Here is a 24012-nt window from a genome sequence, read left to right on the forward strand (position 1 = left end):
TGCTTCAGAGTCCCAGGGACACGGGTTCAATTCCGACCTTGGGTGACTGTGTGTGACTGTGTGGAGTTTGCACATTCTCCCCGTCTCTGTGTGGGTTTCCTCCGGGTGCTCCGGTTTCCTCCCACAATCCACAGATAAGCATGTTAGATGGATTGGCCATGCTAAATTGCCCCTTAGTGTCCAAAGCTGTGCAGTTTAAATGGAGTTGTGGGGTTATGGAGATGGCGTGGGGGGGAGGGGGGGGGGTTCTGTAGGGTGCTCTTTCAGAGGGTTGGTGCAGACTCGATGGGCTGAAAGGCCTCCTTCGGCACTGTAGGAATTATATGGTTCTATTCTAACTTCAGACTGGTTTGCCTTCTTTCACTAGCTTGTTCCTGTGATGATCGAGGATCGGTGGACAACCTCTGTGGATCTACAGGCCAGTGCCAGTGTCATCCCAGCTACTCGGGCCCCACGTGCAACCAGTGTGCACCAGGTTTCTACGGATACCCCAGCTGCACACGTGAGGAACCTACTAAATATTGTTTAACTCATTATGAGGTGAACCCAAACCCGTCAGCTCACAGGCAGAACTTAGAACTTCCCATTTCAGAAGTGTAAAACTCAGAATGGGGCTTTAGGTGAGGTTAGTAGAGTGTGGTAAATAATGCTAAAAGTGTACCGCTTCCATGTGACGACTATTCATTTTTTTGAAAAAACAGTATGCAACCAATTAACACTTTCTCAACATGCAACTCTTTCCTTTACCTTGTCCTCTGGGAAAATAGCCCGGAGACAAGGTGGTGCCAGGAAACTAGCTGTAATGTTGTGCCTTTTTGTTTTATTCACTCATCAGACGTGGGCTGACTGCAACAAACCCATAATTTAAAACTTTACATGCCACTTGGCTCCTGTAGGACTCCGCCATGTTGCCCGGTGGCCGGCACGGAGACGGCAACCCACGTGCATGTGCGGACCCGCGCCAGCCCCCGGGCAACATGGCGGAGGTGCGTCGGCTTTCGGCGCCGAGCGTGGAGGCCCGTTGACGCCGGTGTCACTCGCGCTGGTTTTGATGCCAGTGTCAACACTTGGCCTGGATTTCAGAAAATCCCAGCCCAGGTTTAGATGGAAAGTTCAATAATGTCAGGTATTGGCTGAAGGCTGGGAGGAGAGGGGCAAGTTGGGAAACAAACGGAGAATCAGAGTTGAGTGAGTGAAGGGTGCTTGCTGGGGTGGAGGAACACAAAAGAATGCAGGGAAAGGTTTGAGTGATATAGTTACCAGAATCAGCAGTAAATATCCCAGAACATATTCCCAGCCAGGTAAACCAGCTCCAGAGTGAAAAACACTCATTCCAGGTTCAGCAGCATTTCACTTGCACCTCTTTCAATTTGATCTACTGCATTCGCTGCTCCCAATGTGGTCTCCTCTATATCGGAGAGACCAAACCCAGACTGGGTGATGGCTTTGCTGAGCATCTTCGGTCTGTGCGTATTCAGGACCCTGACCTTCCCGTTGCTTGCCATTTAAACACAAGACCCTGCTCCCATGCCCACATGTCTGTCCTTGGCCTGCTGCAATGTTCCAGTGAAGCTCAACGCAAACTGGAGGAGCAAAATCTCATCTTCCGGTTAGGCATGCTACAGCCTTCCGGTCTCAACATCGAATTCAACAACTTCAGAAGATTAGCTCTCCCCCACCTCGACCCATTTGTTTTCATCTCATTTCATTTTTACTGTCTTTTACCATTTCTTTCTTGTCTTTCTTTCTATATGTTTACCCCCCACCATTGTATCCACCTTTCCTTACTCTTTCTCCTCTTTGCTTTCCCCCTCCCCCTCTCCCCACACCTACATCTGTCACTGTTTACCCTCTGATGTTAGTTTCCCTGCTTTTTGGGTTTCTGTGACTATGACTCATCTTTCATTCTCACTCCACAGTATAAATATCTCCCACTTTCTCTGTCTTTTAGCTTTAACAAGGTGTCATATGGACTCGAAACGTTAGCTCTTTTCTCTCCCTACAGATGCTGCCAGACCCCCGCTGAGATTTTCCAGCATTTTCTCTTTGGTTCCAGAGTGATACTAGTTCAATTCCAATCATGGTTAAAATAACTGAGGAATTCTGCAGTTTTATTCCTCGACAGCAGAAAAATGCTTGCTTAATTTCTGGCAAGCAACTACACGTGGCTTTTAAAAATTCCTGTTTTCTGTATTAATAATATTGACTGATTGTGAGTGCATATTTCAAAATCAGTTCTCAATTGCGCTCCGTGATGGTTTCTTCTTGATGAACTTGGTCGCCATCTCCCCCACCCCTGAGTCCACACAGTCAAATATTGACAGTTCGGTGTCTATTTTGTAAACAGGAAAGCGTCCACAATGTACAGTAGGATATTTTGCACAATTGTATGGAGCAAATTCTTATCGTTAACCAGTTGATTCTTTATTGCAGCTTGTCGGTGTACCCTGGAAGGCTCGTATATTAATTCTTGTGACCAAGAAACAGGGAGCTGTAGTTGTCGCCCATATGTGACAGGGCTGCATTGTGACGCGTGTGTTGAAGGAGCTTATGGATTTCCTGATTGTCGAGGTAAGGGGTTGAATAGCTTTCTGTCGCACACGGTGAGTGGAATTCTCCCACCTGGGACTAAAGGCAGGATTCTCCATTGTCCGCGGAAGGAATCCAGCCCCAAGTCTTGTGATGGGAATGGGGAGTGTTTCTCACTATGAAGAGTGATGGGAAGCCACGCCCTGGGCGGGATTCTCTGGGAAATTTTGGGGGGGGGGGGGTTCACATTACAAGGTCTTGCGAGATTTTGTTGAATCTCACGAGGCATTGCCAGCGGGGTAGATCCTGGAATCGAGATTTCCCAGCTTTCAATGGCCACGCTGCGCCGTAGCGAGCTGTTTGGATCGTGCCCATTATATTCACAGCGCCACCTGGGGCTGGATTTCCCGATCCCCTGAGCCGCGTGTTTCCTCACGGTGAACCGTTAACTGGAAGTGGAATTCTATACTCCCGCCACTTGTCAATGGGATTTCCCATTGAAGACACCACATTGCCGGGATACCCACGGACAGGGGTGCCCTGCCAGCAGGAGAAGTGAATGGCAATTCCGGAGAATTCCGATCCTGTTTTTCTTTCAACACAATGGTTTAAATTCTTCTCATTGTCAAAATGTAAGTGTCACACTTCAGTTGTGTTCAAATCAACATCCTGAGTAGAAACTGAACTAGGCTAGCTGTAAAAATGCTGCGGCTACAGAAACAGGTCAGAGGCTGGGGATTCTGTGGCAAGTAACTCTCCTCCTACCTTAACCAAAGCCTGTTGACAAGGCACAAATCAGGAGTGTGATGGAATACTCTCCCCTTGCCTGGAAGGGTACAGCTCCATCAACGCAAGAAACCTGACACCATCCAGCACAAAGTCCATTGGATTGGCACCAGCTTCAGCGCCCACCCCCTCCACCACCGATGCGCAGTAGCAGCAGAGTATGCCATCTACAGGCTGCACTGCAGGAACGCTCCAAGGTGCCTTGGATAGAACCTTCCAAACCCACAATTTCTACCACCTAGAAGGACAAGGGTAGCACATGCCTGGGAAGTACCCCTCCAAACCACACATCATCCTGACTTGGAACAATATCACTGTTCCTTCACTGTCGCTGGGTCACAATCATGGACTGCCAACCTAACAGCACTGTGGGTGTACCTACATCATGTGGACTGCAACGGTTCAACAAGGTGGCTCACCACCACCTTCTGAGGGGAAATTAGTGATGGACACCCACATCCTTTGAAGGAATAAGAAAATAGAGATGTACTTTCTGTACTTCACAATTAGTTAACTTTGAAAGAAAACCAGGACCTTGCATTTATAAAGCACTGAGCACATCCTCCAACTGATTCATATCTAGTGAAGTGTAGGCACTGTTATTAGGTAGATAAAGGTGCTGGTGAATTGGTGTATTTTCAAGGTCTCACTCGTTTTTTTTCCTAAATTTATCAATAGTGGCTTCCTGTGACCCAGCAGGCTCCACATCTCTCTCCTCTGATATTGTAAGTAATATGCATTTGTTACAAGTGAGATATCATAATTATATTCTATATTCTAAACATGATTTCTAAAAGCATTGATAGAATGGACAGAAAATGAACTGGGGCAGGAATGTAGCGGAGGAAAAAAGGTTTTCTCCCGTTGCTGAATATTAATGGCTTTGTTGGGGGAGGGAAAGATTTCCTCTGATTTCCTCAAAGGGGAAACATGACTTGTTTGAGTGCAGTTACAGCTTTGCATTTACAAAGTCACTGAAATTCCTCCCATGCGTAATAAAACTGTAAATAACTTAAATGTGTTTACAATTTTGGTTATACAAATCGCACTGGGAATAAAGTTTCCCTCTAAGGTTGCTTTGAAAGCTAATTTAGTTTTTGACTTCCATAAACCATAAACCGCGAAAATGAGCTTTGTGTGTTTGGTTGCTGACTCGGCCCTTCAGGGCTGGTTTACTATTTGTCAGAGTCAGGAGGGAATATTATCAGCAATTTACATAATTTTGCTGGGCTTTCTGGCACCTGCCAAGGATGCCATCATTATTTGGGATAGAGACTGAGGCCTCAAGGGTCTGCTACTGCTGCGTAGTATTACCCGCTAACCTCTGCCCTGTTCATAAGGCTTGCATGTTTAAAAAATAAATTGTTACTATATGTAAGCAATCTAATCAATTACATGCAGATTTCCTGATGGTTGAACTTAAATCTCAGCACCCCCAGCCAGTGCCCAACCGGTGCTGCCATCGCAACGTTGGATATCAAAGATACAGTGAAGTGGGCCGCAGTCCTGTTTCCTGCCCCTTAAACCCCAATTATATCAAGCATTGACAATGGGAAGACAGGGGGCGCGATTCTCCGACCCCCATGCCGGGTGGGAGAATCACGGGAGTGGCAGACGATTCAGGCCATGCCGCCCTGGCACCCCCACGCGATTCTCCAACCCCCCCACCAAAACGGCGTGTCGCGTTTTGTGATTCTCCGAGCGACCTGCAGAATCCGACCGATTCACGCCGGCGCCAACCACACCTGGTCGCTGCCGGCATGAACATCGCGCGACCGCTGCGTGTGGGGCCTGTGGGGGGCGGAGGGAGGACCGAGCACCAGGGGCGTGCTCAGGAGGGGTCTGGCCCGCGAACGGTGCCCACCGATCGTCAGGCCGGCGCCTCTGAAAGACGCACTCTTTTCCCTGGGGGAGAATAGGGGGCGAGGAGCGGTCTCCGACGCCGGAGTGAAACACTCCGGGTTTCACTCCGGCGTCGGCACTTTGTCTCCCTTTGGGAGTATTTGGACAGAATGTCCAAATTACCTAACAGCACATCTTTCGGGACTTGTGGTAGGAAACTGGAGCACCCGGAGGAAACCCACACAGACACAGGGAGAACGTGAGAACTGAGACTCTGCACAGACAGTGACTCAAGCCGGGAATCGAACCTGGGACCTTGGCGCTGTGAAGCGACAGTGCTACTGTGCTTCCCTGTTAGGTTGTTTGTTCGGCAAAGCTTAAATATTCAGTAACTTGTGAAAAATGTCCAACGATCTTGCCATACACTTTCTCCCAAGTTTTCCCATTCTCCTGGGAGACATCATGATAGCATTTCCAACATACCACAGTTGTTTCCACCTACCAGCTAGTGTGACGCCTGATGTAAAAGACAGAGAATTAAACCACAACAATTGCTTGGAATTCTTCACCCATTGGGGCCAGCAATAAATGAATTTCAGATTTAGTCGATGCTCAGGGTATGTAATCCACTTTGAGTGAAAGAGTAGGGACAGAAATGCTGCAAGGTTTGAAGAAAGCTAGTACTTGATGTACCCAGTCTAGAATTTTACTGGTAGGCAGTGCATGTGACGTAAGTGACCAGAGATATTTGTGCATCTTTTCCAATCAGGACTCTTGCCAATGTCGGACAAATGTTGAAGGTTCAGCCTGCGATAAGTGCAAGCCTCTTTATTGGAATCTTTCAACGGAAAACCCAAGGGGCTGTACTAGTAAGAAATCACTTCATATCTCTGTACAACGTTTAACATTGGTGGGCTCTTTTCAATGTTGATTATTGTTTTTTCCAACTGAATTAATTAACTTTTAGTGCATAGAATCTAATATATGTCATGATTTAATGCAGTTTTGCAGAATTGTGCTGTTGTCAGTCACTAACTACCTTAATATGTGTCTATATATATTTATTTTCAGGTTGTCAGTGCCATATCGAAGGTACATTAAATGGTGTTGCCGAGTGCTTACAGGTTAGTCAAAGCAGAAATATGCAGTGCAGCAAAGAATCCTTCCATATCTGTCAACTCCGAAAAAAATTGATTGTGGGACTGCAGGATTTGAACCTGTGTAACTTCCTTGGCCTCCATGAATACTTCTTTAATAGGGAAGCACGTTGGCGCAGTGGTTAGCACTGCTTCCTCACCGCGCCGAGGTCCCAGGTTCGATCCCGGCTCTGGGTCACTGTCCGTGTGGAGTTTGCACCTTCTCCCCGTGTTTGCGCGGGTTTTGCCCCCACAACCCAAAGATATGCAGGGTAGGTGGATTGGCCAGGCTGAATCGACTCTTAATTGGAAAAACTAAATTGGGTCCTCAAATTTTATTTTTAAAAATGAATACTCCTATAGTTAGTACACATCTGAAATTGAATTTTTTTTCATCACGTGCAACCACCAAATGTGCTCAATCTTTCCCTATAATCCTCACTGGGTTCAATTTGAGTCTTTTCCACAGACTTCAGCTTGAACAAGTTCTTTGATATGACTCCAAAGGTTTGTAAATGCCCTTGGTCTTTTACGTGTTCATTCTTGGCATGTGACTGTCGCTGGAAAAGCCAATGGGTGGAATTCTCCGCTCCCCACGTGGCGTGGGAGAATAGTGGGAGGGCCTCCTGACATTTTTTACGCCCCCCGGCGCCCCCAGTGATTCTCTCCGCCCCCGCCCCTCCCGGCTCGGAAAAATCGCCGCTCGCCGTTTTTCACGGCGAACAGCGATTCTCCGAGCCCGATGGGCCGAGCGGCCAGCCCTTCACGCCCGTTTCACCATGGCAGCAACCACACCTGGTCGCTGCATTCGTGAAACGGGCTCCAGCTGCCCGTTTGGGGCATCTAGGGACCCGATTTGGACGGGAGCACCGCGACTGTGCCCGGAAACGACGGGGGCCCGCTCCTAGACCCCCGGGTGGGGGTGAATTAGGTGCGGGGAGCGGGCCCCGAGGCTGTCGTGAAGCTCAGCCAATTTCACGACGGCCATCCCGATTTTTAACGGGAGCGGAGAATACCGGCCAATATTTATTGCCCATCACCAATTGCCATTGAGAAGATGATGGTGAGCCATCGCCTTAAAACACTGCAGTCCATGCTTTGTAGGGACATTCTGCAGCGGTTTGATGCAACTGAGTGGCATGTGAGGTCATTTCAATGGCCAATTAAGATTGCAATAGTGGATTGCTGTGAGCACGTCATCACATGTAGGCCAGACCAGATAAAGTAAGAAGTCTTACAACACCAGGTTAAAGTCCAACAGGTTTGTTTCAAACACGAGCTTTCGGAGCACGGCTCCGAAAGCTCGTGTTTGAAACAAACCTGTTGGACTTTAACCTGGTGTTGTAAGACTTCTTACTGTGCTCACCCCAGTCCAACGCCGGCATCTCCACATCATGGAGACCAGATAAAGACAGCAGAATTTCCCCTGAAAAGCGTTTGTGCTGCAATCCGGAATTATCACGAACAAGACGAGCACTTATTTTCAGATGTGTTAATTAATTGCTATTAAACTCACCCCAGCTGCCGTGCTGGAATTTAAATTTGTGTCGTTGAACTACGTGCAGTTGGCCTTATTCGGCACCACACATTTAGCCAACTGAGATAGCGGAATTGTTCTGTGGCTCCAAAGGGTCACATGGTCAGACCTCCCTTTGCACTTGGACAATCGAGCAAATGTATTGAACAAATAAAGTATCTGATATCACAGAGATAAGTTTCCTATTGAAGGTTCCAACTTAACTGACTGGTTCCTAAAACAGGTGGGGCTTCATGGATTAAAATAACAAGCAACTAAGTTCCGTTATAATAATAATGGATCCAATCACACTTCACTTTAGTTCATATTTGAAATATTTAGTTTGGTTCTCATCGCAACCCAATAGTTTGGAAGGAGCCAGTGAAATCTTGCAATATTTGTAACCGTGTGGAGCAGGAAATTGAACCCAAATGATGTATGCTCTCGGTCTGTACCGGTAAAGGCATCTGAGTGGCACTTTAAAAAAAAATTTGAACTTGGGATGTCAGCATCGCTGGTGAGGCTCACACTTATTGCACGTCCTTAACTGCCCTTGAGGAGGTTATGGTGAGCTGCTGCAGTTGATGCAATGTAGTACAGCACTTTCTGTAGTGGTTCATATAATTGTGTGGCTTGTTGCACTTACGCCCTCTTCTGTTGCCAGTATTTCCTCTCTGGGCAAAAAGCACAAAATCACAGTGGAAGCAAATCCCTCCCATTCTCTGGTCTCCCTCCCCAGCAGGGAAGCGCCGGTTTTCACCGTTAGCCCGAACTGCAATTTTCCGACTGGACTTGAAACCGTGGAGCAAAAACTAGACAAAATTATATCACAGCCAGCTTCACAGTGATGCCAGGCTATTGTTCTAATACAGGGACTGATTGGTGAATCTGATCTTGAGTCAAAAGTGTGAGGTTGCAGAAGGCAGTCATATAACCGGAGAGGTAGCAGATGAATGTCAGCCACAAACTTTATAATTTAAACATGGGGATTTTGTGTGCGAGTCTCTCTGTTCACAGGCATCTTGCATCACCTTTCCATTCCTTTCATATAGATACTTTAAAATATTACACAATTGCAGCATGTGCCGATTTGCCTTAATAAGTGGACATTTGTGCACAATTGAAAATATTTCTCACCTAAGTATGCAAAGATTTTGTTTAAGACGGCCTCTGTAATGTTGCTTCTTTGCTTTGTAGGGTGACGGCCAATGTTTCTGTAAGCCTAATGTCTGCACTCACCATTGTACAACTTGCAAAGCAGGATACTATAACCTCGATGACAGGAACTATTTGGGCTGTCAAGGTAAGTTCCCCGTTACCCAGCTTGACTGCTTTTCTTTGCATTTAAACAGCGCTGTAAATGAGCACCAGGAACCGCAAGCTGGGGTCTGAGGTGTATGACCTCTTTGGCCCTTTTAATTTTAGTTACGTCAGGCCGGAATCTCTTGCCTGTGGTTTCCATTGACCTCCTGAAGCTGTTGGAGTAAAAGTCTAAATAAACTCTGGCAGCTGCTGGGACTGGTTTGTTTGGCTTTCGAAGTGAGTTATTACCTGACAGATAAAAGGATTAATGAAAATCCGTGTTGATGGAAAATACAGCGTAGAGCAGCTGACAATGTTAGACCGCTGTAACCTGTATCCCCCTCACTTCAGTATAGGATAGGCTGCTTGTCCAAGGGGCATTTCCTCACTCTGCTCTTCTGAGCTTCAAGGAATCTCCCAAGGGGTAACCGGGGGCTTGATTCTCCATTTGGGAGACTGAGTTCTCCCACCGGTGTAGAATCGCTCCTGGTGTGCGCTGACATTAGGAGCGGTGCCAAAGAACGATTCCCTCTCCTTTGCCATGCAAATCTATGCGTGGGGGGGGCGGGCGTACAGGCCACCATTTTGAGTGGGTGTCCCATTACAAAGATCCAGTTGCTGGCCCCCTCCCCTCCACAATACAAATCCCCCCCCCTCCACTGACAAGTAGGGGTATCCTGCCCCCTCACACCACCACGGGAATTACAGGTCAGTCCCTTCCTCACAGCACGTATGCATGAGGCAGATCCCACCCCGAATAGTGACTCCACCCCAAAGGCGACCCCCTGGACACCAGAACTCCGCCCTGCCCCGGCCGACACACGAGTCCCACCCCCCGGCACCAGTAGGGGCGTGTGCCCACAAGTTCTGGGGAGACAGAAAAGTGAAAGTTGGAAATGTGTTGCTGAACGTCTGTGAGCATTGCAGTAGGAATGGTCAATGCCGTTTAAAAACTGTAACCGCAAGGTTACCGTGTCCAATTCCTAACTACTGTGTCACAGTGAGTTGAAGAGAGGTGTCCAGAAGCCTGCTTCTCTCCAGTCTATTGGCAAAGGAGAGGTGGGTGAAGGGACTAAGGTCCATTGATTTTGGACATCCCTCAATACAGGTGCCCTTTTTACTACGCCGGGGGGGTCAATGCAAGAATGCCAGTTATTCCCTCTCCTGCCCATTGCAGGTGCAAGTAATCCATAATCATCTGGAGGAAACCAGAGCAACAGCAAGAGGATGGAGAGCTCAGTACGTTGCACATGGGCACCAACTGTACATCTGAGACTAGCAGCTGCTATGTGTTTGAAATAAGAGGGTGATTTTTTAAAGATGTTCCCTTAATGCCCTTCAGTTCTGTGGTCTGCAGCTCTTTTAACTTCATCCCATCTTCCAGCTCTTGTTTCTCCCCTCCAGCTCCAATCTAAACTGATATCACTGTTCCACTAAAATAGAACATATTGAATGGAGGAAAAAAAATGTTGAGTTGGATGGTTTGCTTCAACAGAATAATCCAAAGTTCTGGAAACCCAGTTGAGTGTGAAATTTCTTTGGGACTCTCCCTGTAGGTATTGCCAACTTCCGAACTCCCAAATGTGACCAACCTTCACTATAACACAGCCTGTGGCAATCCCATTGCGTGTTCTACAATTTGGATCAACCTGGGAAAGCTGAAACTCAGTCAACTTGTAACAGTTACTGTTGTAACAGATAGACTTAGAATGAGCTGGCGTTATCAAGCGTTCAATAAAGCAGGATGCTTGTTGGGACGTGTATCAATTTCAGGCTTTACAAGCACAACTATCGTTAATTTTTTGTTGGACCTGCAGGCTGCCAGTGTGACATCGGAGGCTCATTGGGTAGTTTGACGTGTGCTGATCGATCAGGAAGTTGCCAGTGCAGACAGAATGTCGAAGGACGCGCATGTAACAGGTAAGAATCAAAACTAGATTTCCTATGTTCTTGTATCTGCCCAGCAATCTCCTTTTGATATTTAATCACAATTCACGTTTTTGGTCATAAATTATTGGATGCATGTTTTAAATGGGACTTACACCAGTAACCATGAAGTACTGTGGTATGATACTGGGCATGATAGTCACTTTTGATGGTCATTGCATCTGTAAATGGACAGAGCCACAAAGACGTTTTAACGTTTTAATGTCTAACGTGTTGGGGCCTCACGGTAGCATGGTGGTTAGCATCAATGCTTCACAGCTCCAGGGTCCCAGGTTCGATTCCCGGCTGGGTCACTGTCTGTGTGGAGTGTGCACGTCCTCCCTGTGTGCGCGTGGGTTTCCTCCGGGTGCTCCGGTTTCCTCCCACAGTCCAAAGATGTGCGGGTTAGGTGGATTGGCCATGCTAAAATTGCCCGTAGTGTAAGGTTAATGGGGGGATTGTTGGGATACGGGTTACGTGGGTTTAAGTAGGGTGATCATTGCTCGGCACAACATCGAGGGCCGAAGGGCCTGTTCTGTGCTGTACTGTTCTATGTTCTATGTTCTAACTACACCTGCACCTTGGAAATAAGGTGTGCTCTATTGCCACAAAATGTGTCAGTTATCAATGAGGTATTTTCTTTCCCCAAATTTGAGTTTTTATCCACAGCTCTCCACTTTCTGAATCTATCCTTATTTTCTACCTTAACTCTCATATGGTGTATTAATTAATGTTATTCAAAATTATTCTGCAAATTGCTGTGAAGAGTCACCGTGGAATTAGTACTGTACAGTGGCCACTTGAAGGGCTTCAAGTCGTGCCACCACCGGTATTTAACCAGTGCCGCCACTACGAGAAAGCTTCTGACTTCTGATTGGCTAGCAGCATTTGGAGGCAGGACATCGTGGTGGGGGGGTGTTCCTCTCACAGGAGCTGGGAATTCCAATACTGACCAGATAGGTAGGTGCCTGATTGGGATTAAGTCCCTTGAGCCTCCTGGCCATAGCCATGGTGGGGTTGCCACTAGTTTACCGGTTCACCGCGACCATTAAATTCTGCCCATAGTTTCAGATTTTCATGAATAAATGCATTCTGATTTCTCATTCTCTGTATCAAGTCTATATAAGAATCAGAAAGACTTGCATTTTTATCTAGTGCGTTTCACAGCCACCAATCAATCCCCTTATAATGTTAAAGACCTTGATTTAGGACATCCATCAATCTACGAAGCTGAAGGAAATACAGCTGCCCTCATAATTTAACCTTTATAATTAAAAGCCTTTAGCACTGCCGCCTCACAGCGCCGAGGACCCAGGTTTGATCCCAGCCCCGGGTCACTGTCCTTGTGGAGTTTACACATTCTCCCCGTGTCTGCGTGGGTCTCACCCCCACAACCCAAAAATGTGCAGGGGAGGTGGATTGGCCACGCTAAATTGCCCCTTAATTGGAAAATAAAAAGAACTGGGTACTTTAAATTAAAATAAAATAATTTTTTTAAATGCCTGCAGTCACATAATTTTGGCATATTCTAATGTGTGACCATTGTCATGGAATCATAGAATTTACAGTGCAGAAGGAGGCCATTCGGTCCATCGAGTCTGCACCGGCCCGTTGAAAGAGCACCCTACTTAAGCCCACACCTCCACCCTCTCCCTGTAAACCAATAATCCCCCTAATCTTGTCTTTTAAAATTGTTTAGTGACGTCCTTTTCCATGTAGTTGGCCCTTCTAACCCTCCAAGTGGAAAATGGGGGGCTAACCTCATTTTATGTGAATTCACATCGATGTGTTCTCTCTGTTAGTTGACTCGTAAAGCTTTTGAAATTTATTTTTCCAGTTTCCCACTTGCTGACTGATGCTCTAGGAAGTAGGCCTGAAAATGAGAAAAGGTAGAAGCAAATAGTTAAAAGTAGGGAAATTCTGTGATCTAACATCAATGTTTCCTTTGTCTCAAGATAAGTTGCCGAGCTGAATCAGTGATAGGTTTCATTGCAGATTCTCTTCATGATTTCTGTTTTTAGAGCAAAGCCTGACCATTACTTCCCTGACCTGCATCATCTGGGGTTTGAGATTGAGGATGGCATGACCCCTGAAGGGAGGGCTGTTCGTTTTGGCTTTAATCCACTTGAGTTTGAAAGCTTTAGCTGGAGGGGGTATGCGCAGATGTCTCCAATTCAGGTAAGTGAGAAATCCACTTCGCAATGAAGTTAGACTTCATGGTCAGCTAGCGCAGTATTTGGGACGCTACCCTAAACTTTGAGAAATCTTTTACCAGGCCCCACCTTCTAAGTCTCTCAGACCACTCACTTGAGAATGGTTATCATTTCAAACTGGGCTATGGCATAGCTCTAAACAATTGTACAGGTCTTCATCCGCATCTAACCCATGCAAGCGTGGCATTGGACGTGCCGAGATTTATGTTAAAAGACTAACTATGGGTGAAAATGTGATTATCCATGAGTAACTTCAAATCAGATTTTGGAATCCCTCAATGACCCAATGGGTGAAGGAATGCTCAATGTTGATGTTGCACGGGCAGGTAGGAGATAGATATTAATGCTCAGCACTGATGCACCTTACTGAAATGAGCACCAAACCCAATACTTGCTACAAGTTGCAGAGACAAAAACCTTTTGTGTTAATTCAGCCATTCATTCTAACTGTTTGCCAGACCTGTCCTAATTCTCCTTCTTATTGTACCTTGTTGTAATCCTTGCATATACGTAGGAGAGACAATGGCAAGGAGATTATAGTCTATAACATACACCTTTGAGTGTGATGTGTCACACTCATGATATATCACTTGAATGAAAAGTTAATATTTCTGTCTTATAATATTTAAATATTAATATTAAGAAAGGTAAAATGTTAGAACTGCTTTTGACAAGTATCAAATACGTTTGTGAACCATTCATGTTTGTTTAAGACGTGTTAAATTCATCTGATCTAGTAGTTATATAATATTGCGACGTTGACTCAGAGTTGGAATTTAATTTCTTTTTGAACTTGTATAGTATGCACGCTTTGTGTATTTGCACTGCTGGCTTGTAGAATGTTGCTTGCTGAGGTGGTGGACTTAAGTATCATGCTTCCCATCCGCTTCTCTTTCCCCCAGCCTAAGGTAGTTGTGACTGTCAATGTGACCTCCCCTGACCTGTTTCGCATAGTCTTCCGCTATGTGAACCGCGGATCTGCTGATGTGAAAGGAATGGTGATGGTCAGCGAATTAAGTCTTGATTGTGGGAACTGTAAGTCGCTTTTAGACCTATATTTACATTAAATGTCTTTGCTTATTATTCACCCCTTTCTGCAAGTCTAGTGATTTGCTCCAGTACATAGCTGGCATTGCTTGTAGGTGTGAACGAGGCTAACATGCTTTGCAGGTGGATTTCTTTCAAGTAAAGGGAGACTTTGCATCTATTATATCAAATCTCCTTTGCTAATTATAGTCCTTGTCACACCTATGTGCCATTGTCAAATTCCTTTTCATTTTTACAGAATAGAGTCAAAATAACGATGCATGTGACGGATTTGGAGCTTTATTTGTTTCGTTTCATCTTGAGGTATATTAATACAGGATCTGCCACTGTGTTTGGCAAAGTTACAGCTTATCAGGGACACAGACCAGGTAAGGTTGTAGCCCCATGTGTGCTGGCCCCTACAGGTGTCGGTAGTTAAACTGAGTGCATCAGTACGGTGCAGTGAAACTAATCCAGTTGCTCAAAGCCTTCAGAGTTAGCAAAGCCCAGTAGGGCTCGGCATTGTACCGTTGGTTCATTAGGAAGTAGTGGCCTCGTTGCCCTCTGCCAGCAATTGGTGCTGCTGGAATCCCCTGCCTTCAAACTCACAGAAGCAGTTGCTGGACTTTCTAGGGTCCTTGCTATCTCTTGCTACAGGTGGTACTGGATATTCCTATTCCAATATCTTCAGGGACCCAAGGAGCAGATATTGGATCCTCCATTAGCTTTCCTACTTTTCCTTCTCCTCCCGCTTTGTTGGCAGTTTGGGAGATACAGACACCATTAATGGAGTTGTCCAAAGTCCGCTGACCAAATGAAGCATGAAGCAGAAATCCCTACTGCGCGAAACTCCTTTTTAATGTATTTCATCACAGAGTTTCACACTAGGATGGTGCCGCTGAAGTACCGGTACTCTGAAACCCAACTTCCAATAGTAATCTGAGTGTCTCAGTGGAGCATCTCCTTTGCTGTTACTTGTACCATAAAAATCTGTTATTATAAATGTTCCATTAAGCTTAGCAATTTATAGTCAGATACTAAAGTCCTCGTGTCATCATGTGTGGAGTTTCCTATGAATTAACATGAGGGAGGAATGATACTAGAAATGGCTGATTTTCTGAGTTAAAGTTGGCTGTGAGACTCCCTGATGGTAACACAAACTCAGTGTCAACCGATATGTCTTCCTCCGGTCTTTGGTCCGAGATTAAAATCTAAAATAAAACTGCAGTTAACTGACGCTAAAGAATTTCCTGATAGTAGAAACTGTTTCAATTCTTTTTATAGTCGGCTTAGTGGCTCACCTGATTTGACCCAATTTCGACCTCAGAATGCCTTTTATCCCCCCCTCCACGACCCCAGCAGATGCAATTGTGGCACATACCATGCATGCAAACTAAGAGATTTGGGAATTTTGCATGTAAGTGCAATACACCCCTTAGATTTTGATAATTTATGATCACACATTCTTTTTTTTTAATAAACATTTTATTGAGGTATTTTTGGTTTTACAACAGCAACAAAACAAAACAATATACATGAATTTATGTACATAGTGCAAAAGCCTTCTGCCTCCCTTACAGGTCCCACCTTTATTAACCTCCTACACTAAACTAGGCTACCTGCCCCTCCTCGCTTCTGCTGACGATTAATTTTCCGCAAACTGCTGCCACCTCAGGCAAACCCTAACATTGACCCTCTCAAGGCGAACTTGATTTTCTCCAAGCAGAGAAAGCTAGCAATGTCCGATAGCTAGGTCTCCGATTCCGGGGGCTTTGAGTCCCTCCAAGCCAATAGTATCTGTCTCCGGGCTACCAGGGAAGCAAAGGCCAGAACGTCTGCCTCTTTCTCCTCCTGGATTCCAGGATCTTCCGACACTCCGAAAATCGCCACCTCTGGACTCGGTGCCACCCTTGTTTCCAGCACCGTGGACATGACGACCGCAAACCCCTGCCAGAATCCCCTAAGTTTTGGGCATGTCCAGAACATGTGGACATGGTTCACTGGTCCTCCCGCACACCTATCTTCTACACCAAAGAACCTGCTCATCCGGGCCACTGCCATGTGAGCCCGATGAACAACCTTAAACTGTATCAGAGCCTTGAACACATTCAATGGCTCAGCATACACTGCCCCTTGGGGTAGAGATTTCCAAAGATTCTGAGATTCTGAGAGAAGGAATCCCTCCTCACGTTCACCTTAAATGCGGGAGTCTTTTTCCTGAAGCAGTGCCCCTCGTTCCAGTAAACATCGGTTAGAAATTTCACGTTTTTTTTGACGAGGTGTTAGCTCAGGCGGGAATGGCTGGGTGCAGCCTCCCGGCTTTTCCCACCATATTTATTTGACACTTAGACCCATTCCGCCAGCAATCCTGGCTTTCTTTTTTCAAAGGGTGCCTGAATGTAAAAAAATAAGAATACACAAAAAGCGCGGACATCGCAGACCACCCCCACTTCACACCACGGAATTCCACCGTCCCCCATCATCTCAACTTCTTCTCTGTCAAGCTACCTCAGAATGTTACATGTTTCAGTAAGATCACCCCTCATTCACCTGAACTCCAACGATTGTAGGCCTAATTTCTCAGCCTTTCATCATAAGACAAACCTCTTCATCCCAGGAATCTACCCATTGGTCCTTCTCTGAACTGCCTGGAGTGCAAGTATATCCCTGACCCCATGTTAGAGAGCCTTGGGTGTGACATTCCTGCAGTTTACTTGCTCATTGGCTTAAACTATGACCAGATTTTCAGGGGCAGCATGAAAAAGCATAACTTTCTGATGTTCTCTGGGCATTCATTTTTTAAACTTCAACAGTGATTGATCCTCACTGCAATCTGCAATATGTTTTCTGTTTCTTTGAATGCATTTTAATGGCATTGGTATAAGTTGTACAAATTGAAAAGCTTCTCTGCACGTTCCGAAATATGCTGTGGCTGATAAGCCCTGGATGGTTAAATGAGTCAAAACTTCAATTTTTATTCTTAAACAAAGACTTTATCATGTGCGTTTGGTGCTTCCCTTTAACCCCAATTGTTTATGCTTATTGCCACCCATTTTTACACTCCGGCTGATTCTATTGCAGGGAATTTGAACATAAATTGGCATTACAATAGGGACATTTTGGGATCAAACTTGCGGATTGGACTCACAGAGGAAACTCCAGGCCTGTGTTCTCGCTCAATTTCACAAGCTGGGCTTGCTGGATAGCAGTTGGGAGCGGGGACATCTGATTTACATCTCTCAGGTCCAGACTGGCTGAGGGAATTGTCTCCAGTGAAATGAGTTAGCTCAGTGTAATTTTGAAATGGAGCCATGGACTGGGGTGATCAATCTGTTTCATGTTGAATTCTCTCTGTGATTATCTGCTGTTATGAAGCATTTTAGATTGTGGAGAAAATGCAGCGTTGACATCGATTTATAATTCCCATATAACAATGCAATAAGCAAATAGAATGCCGGTCTATCATTCCTCATCCTTGGTAATCTTCAGCTCATCCACATCTCTGTCACCTGTGCCCTTTCCCACACTAAGGGCGGGATTTTCCAACCCTTCCCGCCGGAAGGATCTTCTTGTCCCACCGAAGTCAACCCCTCGTGGCAAGTTCCCAGGCAGCAGGTTGGGAAAGCCACTCAAAAACCCATGGATTCGGTGTGACCGGAAGTTCCCACCAGCGACCCATAGCTTTCTGCATCCGCCACGGGAAAATCCTCGGCGGTGAGGGCAACGGAAAATCCTGGCATGAGTATCACTCGCCCATCACCCCTGTGCCCATTGACCTCTATTGGCACCCAATGCCCCAATGTCTCAGATTTGAAATTCTCATCCTCATGTTTAAATTCCTCATAGAGTTTCTGCTCTCTTCCTCCTGTCCTGTGACTGTCAAATCCAAGCAGTAGATTTTGCACTCTGATCCACATACCACCCCTTGCTCTACCCCACTATTGATGGCCATACCTTCAGTCGACTAGGCTGCGCACTCTCAAAACCCTCACTAAACCTCTCCACATCCTTGAATGCCCACTTTAAAACCGATCTGTTTTGTCATATTTTTGCACAGCCCTCCTGATCTCTCCTCCTTTGCCTCAGCATTCATTTTATTTTGTTATGTCCCTGTGAAGTACCTTTAATGATAGAATTTACAGTGCAGAAGGAGGCCGTTTCGCCCATCGAGTCTGCATCAGCACTTGGAGAGAGCACCCTACCCAAGCCCAAACTATCCCCGTACCCCAGTAACCCCACTTAACCCCACTAAACCTTTTTGGCACTAAGGGCAATTTAGCATGGCCAATCCACCTAACCTGCACATCTTTGGACTGTGGGAGAAAACCGGAGCACCCGGAGGAAACCCACACAGACATGGGGAGAACGTGCAGACTCAGCACAGGCAGTGACCCAAGCCGGGAATCGAACCTGGGACCCTGGAGCTGTGAAGCAATAGTGTTAACCACTGTGTTACCATGCTGCATTATTGCTGCGTTAAAGTCATTACAAAAATGCAAGTTATTATTGAGTGAGGCTAAATAATACCAGTCCGAAGAAAGTCTCTGCTTTAACCATGCGAATTTAGTACCAGTACACAGTGGTACTGTGTCTAGACATAGCAAACGGGCAGTACAGAGGAGACCGTATAATATTGATCCCAGATATCAAATTGGAACCGACTGTGATGTAAGATAGAAAAAGGTAAATTCAGAACATTGCTCTAAACCAAATTATGACCATAGGCGATGGAGATGCAGGTTCATACTTAAAAAGGCAAATGTAGAACTGATATCAAGAATTTATTTTCAGAGAGAATGAACAATGGCTGCAAAGAACTTTCAGGTAGGGTAATGCAGGTGAATCTGTGCGGTCTTTGCAAATGGATGAGCCCAAGTGGTTTCCCTTATCTGTGACCATTTTGTGAATAGACTGGCTGTTGAAGTATAGGAATTAAAGTAAATGGTCAATCGTGTTGCAATAATACATTTTGAAAACGCCGATGATCTTTCGCAACTTTCGTACCAGCCAGATTTAATTTGAGCCGTCTTTGTTAAGTTCAGCAGCAATATGATTCAACTGATTGATTCATTGGAAATCTGGAAGAGCCCCCCCCCCATAGTTACACTAATATTCTTAAATCTTTTGTTTCATAAAGTTATTATTTCACCCTTGTCCCATTTGAATTGAGCATCCCTCCTGTATTTAAATAGAGGAATGATGTTATATTTTGTGTCTTTATGCCCAGGTTCTGAGCAGACAAAGCAGATCATTTTTGCTCCCAGCACAGAGCCAAACTTTGTAACTGTGCCACAGAATACATTCGTGGAACCGTTCGTGCTCAACCCTGGCGCGTGGTCCGTGATCATCGAAGCAGAGGGTATCCTCTTGGTAAGAATCATTAGTGCTGGGCTTCATGTGCAAGAACTGTTGTATGGAAATGCAGTGTGTGATACTGATGGGTTTTTTTGGGGAGCGAGGGGCAGAACAAATCTTAACTTGGGCAATGGCTGTGGGTGCATGTAATTAAAGGTCTACTATGTACTTTCTCAAATGATTAAAAGTATTTTTACTCTACAGTACCTGCAATTGAATCCTTGCTAACTCACGAACATTTTGGGGGGAGGCTTGTGCAGTTCAGGAACATGAAAGGAAGACATTTGGCCCCTGGTCCGAGGTTTGAGATGATGTTTTAAGGAATTATTTAATGGGCAAATTAGTACGAGATAGCAAAAAAAATGCTAAAAATACATGTATTGAAAAGCAACTTAATATTTCAGGCATAGAGCAATTGTCATAACTAAGGTTCTGACACAACAACTACATATTGAGCTGTTATTGCAAATGTTGGGGAGGGGAGATAGCATCAAAGAGAAAGGGGCGTAGGGCTGGATAGTACGGTGGGGTGGGGGTTGGGGGCGTGGGTGGTGGTAGCAGGATAGATGAAATGAGGAGGCTAAAGTGGACTGGCAAGAGACTATAGTAGTGGACCCCTGCAACTCCTGCCTCCATCTGAGGTAACTGCAGAAACAAAAACTTCAATTTCTTTTGAAACTTCCTGCAGTTTCTTAGAAAGATCGCATTACGGTTATAGGCTACAAGTTGAGTCAGTCACCTTGAGAAAGCCACTGCCTGGTACCTGATTTGCATTTGCACAGCGTGCCATACTGGTTACAGTCAGATGGTATGGATGCTGCAAACGCCACCCGTACCAGTATGGTAGCCTGCCAGTAGAAGCGCAGGAAATAGTTTAGGCTTTGGAAATTGAGTGCAACAAGGCCCAACTTGTATATGTGAAAATCTTTGCCACCCAGGTACGATATTTTAATTAAAAAGATGCTTTGATGATTTATCCTCTACTGTCACTGGTTTACTTGTTGGTTCCTGTAATGTTCACATCCTTGGTTAGGAGAGTATTGCAGTTTGGCCATCAGACAAATCCATAGGGGTATCAAATGAAGATTCTCAGTTAATCGACTGAGGGATTGTACTTAAACTCTTCCTTCCTTGAATGGCAAGACTCGTCAACATGCTTCCCTTGCAGAACAGTAAAGTATCTGAGCCAGTTCAGGCGCAGTTCCAAGGCCAGTATTTCTATTTAAAAATGTTAATATTGTCAAATTGTAGCTGTCACATTGTAACATCCTCCTCATGTTTTGGGTGGCGGCATGTTGTGTTTTGCCAAATCCACAGAGCTACATTTAGATCTGAGCTGTTGAAACCTCGGGTTTTCAATTCATTATTTGCTTTGAGGTTGGTAACAGCAAATATTTGTTTCCAAAATGGTTAGTACAGTTGCCTCACGGTGCTGAGGACTCAGGTTCGAATCCCGGCCCTGGGTCACTGTCCGTGTGGAGTTTGCACATTCTCCCCATGTCTGCGTGGGTTTCACTCCCACAACCCAAAGATGTGCAGGGTAGGTGGATTGGCCATGCTAAATTGCCCCTTAATTCAAAAAAAAGAATTGGGTACTCTAAATAAAAACTGATGAAAATTTTCCTCTGAAGTTGTAAAATACAGTGTTTAATAATGATTGACCTGTGCCTTTGCTAAAAGCTTGCATTTTAAACCTGACAATAAATTAGGCTTGTTAAAATACAATTTAACTGTGTAACATGATGTAAAATATTTGGCAGAAGTCTCCCATCTGGGAGGTAGGTGTAAGAACAGGGACTGTTTCCTGCTGCAGGGGCCAATGGAAAGCCACATCATATCTTCTGGCCCTGATCTCATTAATGATGCATTAATAATTCAGTGTTGTGTCGTGGTAGCGGGGTGGGTTTTATTGCGTGTCTGGGTACCGCATTCAAAAGGCACCCAACATCACTGATCCACAGTCAAGTGAAGGAGATGGATCTCCTGAAGGCAGAAGATGGATCGTCAGGAACGCTGTGAGGCTGGGAGATTAACCTCTTCGATGACACTGAAGCTGAAAGATCCGCCCGATAGATGCCACCACATAGATAACGGAGGCATGGGAGAGTAATCAATCATATAGGATCTGAAATGAAGTAATTCAATTGGAATTGAATAAAGTTTCTCTATCGCTGTTCAGAATGATCTTAAGACTGGTGACGATGGAGAGAACTTTCCCTATTTAAAGTGCTGGCTTCCATTAATGAATAAAGTTTTCTCCAACATCATAAGAGAAAAGTTAGTTTTATCAATTGCAGCCTCCATGGCTCTGCGAACTGGGAAAAAGACATCCAGCTGATGCCTACGATCAAGTGGTTCCCTTGAGACTTGAAAGAATTGGCTTCTTTTTCTGTCTGGGGTGTCAATCTGGAGACAGAGGCAATTAGAGAAAATCAGGGCTAACCAAGTAACAGTTTGACAATTGTATTTTTAAAATTAACTAAGTGCGCAAAATTGGCTTGAAAACATCCCGCGTTCATGAAAAGATTTCTTTTTTTGTGATTGAAGGGAAAGAGTAGACAACATATTCAAAGTTACTTTTATTAATGTCCAAGTAACCAAAACATCTGGGTTGCGAGAAGATACCACTGAGGCCAATTGTACAGGGGGGAGGCAATAATTTGTGGCAGAGTCTGTTTTCTATGGATTGTACCAGGCCTTGGGTAGGCCCCAAGACTGAAGGAGCCAAATGTTATCAAGCTGCATTGGATCTGTTAACCAATCGAGACGATGATTGTTTTCTTCTGCAGGAACATTGAAAACATTTTTTAAAGGAAACGGTGAACTTGTCTCATCTTAGGACTTAGGTGGTAGCTCTCTGAGGGGTAGAAGCTTTGAAAAGGAAGACATGGTGGTTCAAAAATAGAAAAAATTTATTTTGCGAGGCAAAACCAAACTCAACCATGCAACATTACTCTTGTAGAGTCTCACATTTGCTTTATCTTGCAGGATTACCTCGTGTTGCTACCGAGTGCGTACTATGAAGCACCAATCCTTCAGCTCAAAGTAACTGAACCCTGCACCTATACAGTGAGCCCTCAGGACAACACTCAGAAGTTAGTATGACAAGGAATGTGATGGGATTTAGTTGAACAACTTTTTAATTACTCTTTTGCTCATGTGAAATCTTTTGACATTATTTCTTAATTGGTTGGCTTGTTCTTGTTTTATGCATAGTTTGTTGTACTCATCCACATTCAATCCTGAGTGACCAGTGATTGGATAGAAAAAAAAATCATGAAGCAGACTTGCGATGGGTTTTTACAGTCTGACTTCACTCCCTTATTTTCCAGTTCATTGAAAATCTGTGGAATCATAGAATCCCTCCAGTGCAGAGGGAGACCATTCGTCCCATTGAGCCTGCACTGACCCTCTGAAAGAGCACTCCACCCTATCCCAACAACCCCTTAACCTAACCTACACATCCCTGGATGCTAAGGGTCAATTGATCATGGCCAATCCAACTAATCTGCACATCTTAGGACTGTGGGAGGAAACCGGAGCACCCGGAGGAAACCCACGCAGACACAGGGAGAACATGCAAATCTACACAGGTAGTCACCAGATGCCGGAATTTGAACCCGGGTCCCTGGTGCTGTGAGGCAGCAGTGCTAACCACTGTGCCACCGTGCCGCGCCGGTGGATTGGTGTAAAAGTTTAGAACTCATTGTTGCTGACAAGAAACATAGAAAGTAGGCTATTTGGCCCTTCGAGCCTGCTCCGCCATTCATTATGATCATGGCTGATCAGCCAACTCAATAGCCTGATTCTGCTCCCCACCACCCCGCCCACCCCTATATTCGTTTGATCCCCTTCGCCCCATGTGCTATATCTAACTGCTTCTTGAAAACATACAGGGCGAGATTCTCCCAAAACGGGAGAAATCGTAAAGCTGGCGTAAAACCCGGGCGGGTTTTACGGCAGCGCGCCCCTTCCCGACCGGGGACCGATTCTGGTCCCCGGTCGGGGCTAGCAGCCCGACGCCGTAGGCTCCGGCAAGACGGGCTTAACGAAAATCGTTAAGCCCGCTTGCCGGAGTTAGCGCCGGCTGACGCGTCATATGACGTCAGCCGCGCATGCGCAGTTTGGAAGACTCCAACCCGCGCATGCGCGGGTGACGTCATCGCGTTTTTGCGCGAAACCCGCGCATGCGCGGGCCGGGTTGCCCCTCAGCCGCCCCGCGAATGGATACTGCGGGGCGGCGGAAGGACAAGTAGTGTGCGGGCATCAGGCCCGCTGCCCGCGATCGGTGCCCACCGATCGCGGGCCCATGGCACCCTTGGCACGGCCGTGGTACGGCCGTGCCAATCGGTGCCATGGTTATTAATAGCGAGTTTGTGAC

At 45.6% G+C, this 24012-nt stretch overlaps 1 protein-coding gene across 2 annotated transcripts in view; it reads left to right on the forward strand.

Moving 5' to 3' along the window:
- lama5 (laminin, alpha 5) overlaps nt 1–24012 on the forward strand; it is a 324952-nt gene that overhangs the window by 170283 nt on the left and 130657 nt on the right. The window contains exons 15-25 of one of the 2 annotated variants that reach the window (XM_038803518.1): nt 368–502; nt 2434–2571; nt 3994–4040; nt 5927–6026; nt 6229–6281; nt 9007–9112; nt 10929–11031; nt 13059–13215; nt 14153–14285; nt 19504–19646; nt 22620–22726. In XM_038803518.1, coding sequence (XP_038659446.1) covers nt 368–502; nt 2434–2571; nt 3994–4040; nt 5927–6026; nt 6229–6281; nt 9007–9112; nt 10929–11031; nt 13059–13215; nt 14153–14285; nt 19504–19646; nt 22620–22726 — 1222 coding nt within the window. Of the gene's footprint in view, nt 1–367; nt 503–2433; nt 2572–3993; nt 4041–5926; nt 6027–6228; nt 6282–9006; nt 9113–10928; nt 11032–13058; nt 13216–14152; nt 14286–14535; nt 14666–19503; nt 19647–22619; nt 22727–24012 lie in introns of both variants that reach the window. The other variant, XM_038803519.1, reaches the window with a different exon arrangement.

This window comes from Scyliorhinus canicula, chromosome 7, assembly GCF_902713615.1.
Source record: "Scyliorhinus canicula chromosome 7, sScyCan1.1, whole genome shotgun sequence".
Lineage (NCBI taxonomy): Eukaryota > Metazoa > Chordata > Chondrichthyes > Carcharhiniformes > Scyliorhinidae > Scyliorhinus > Scyliorhinus canicula.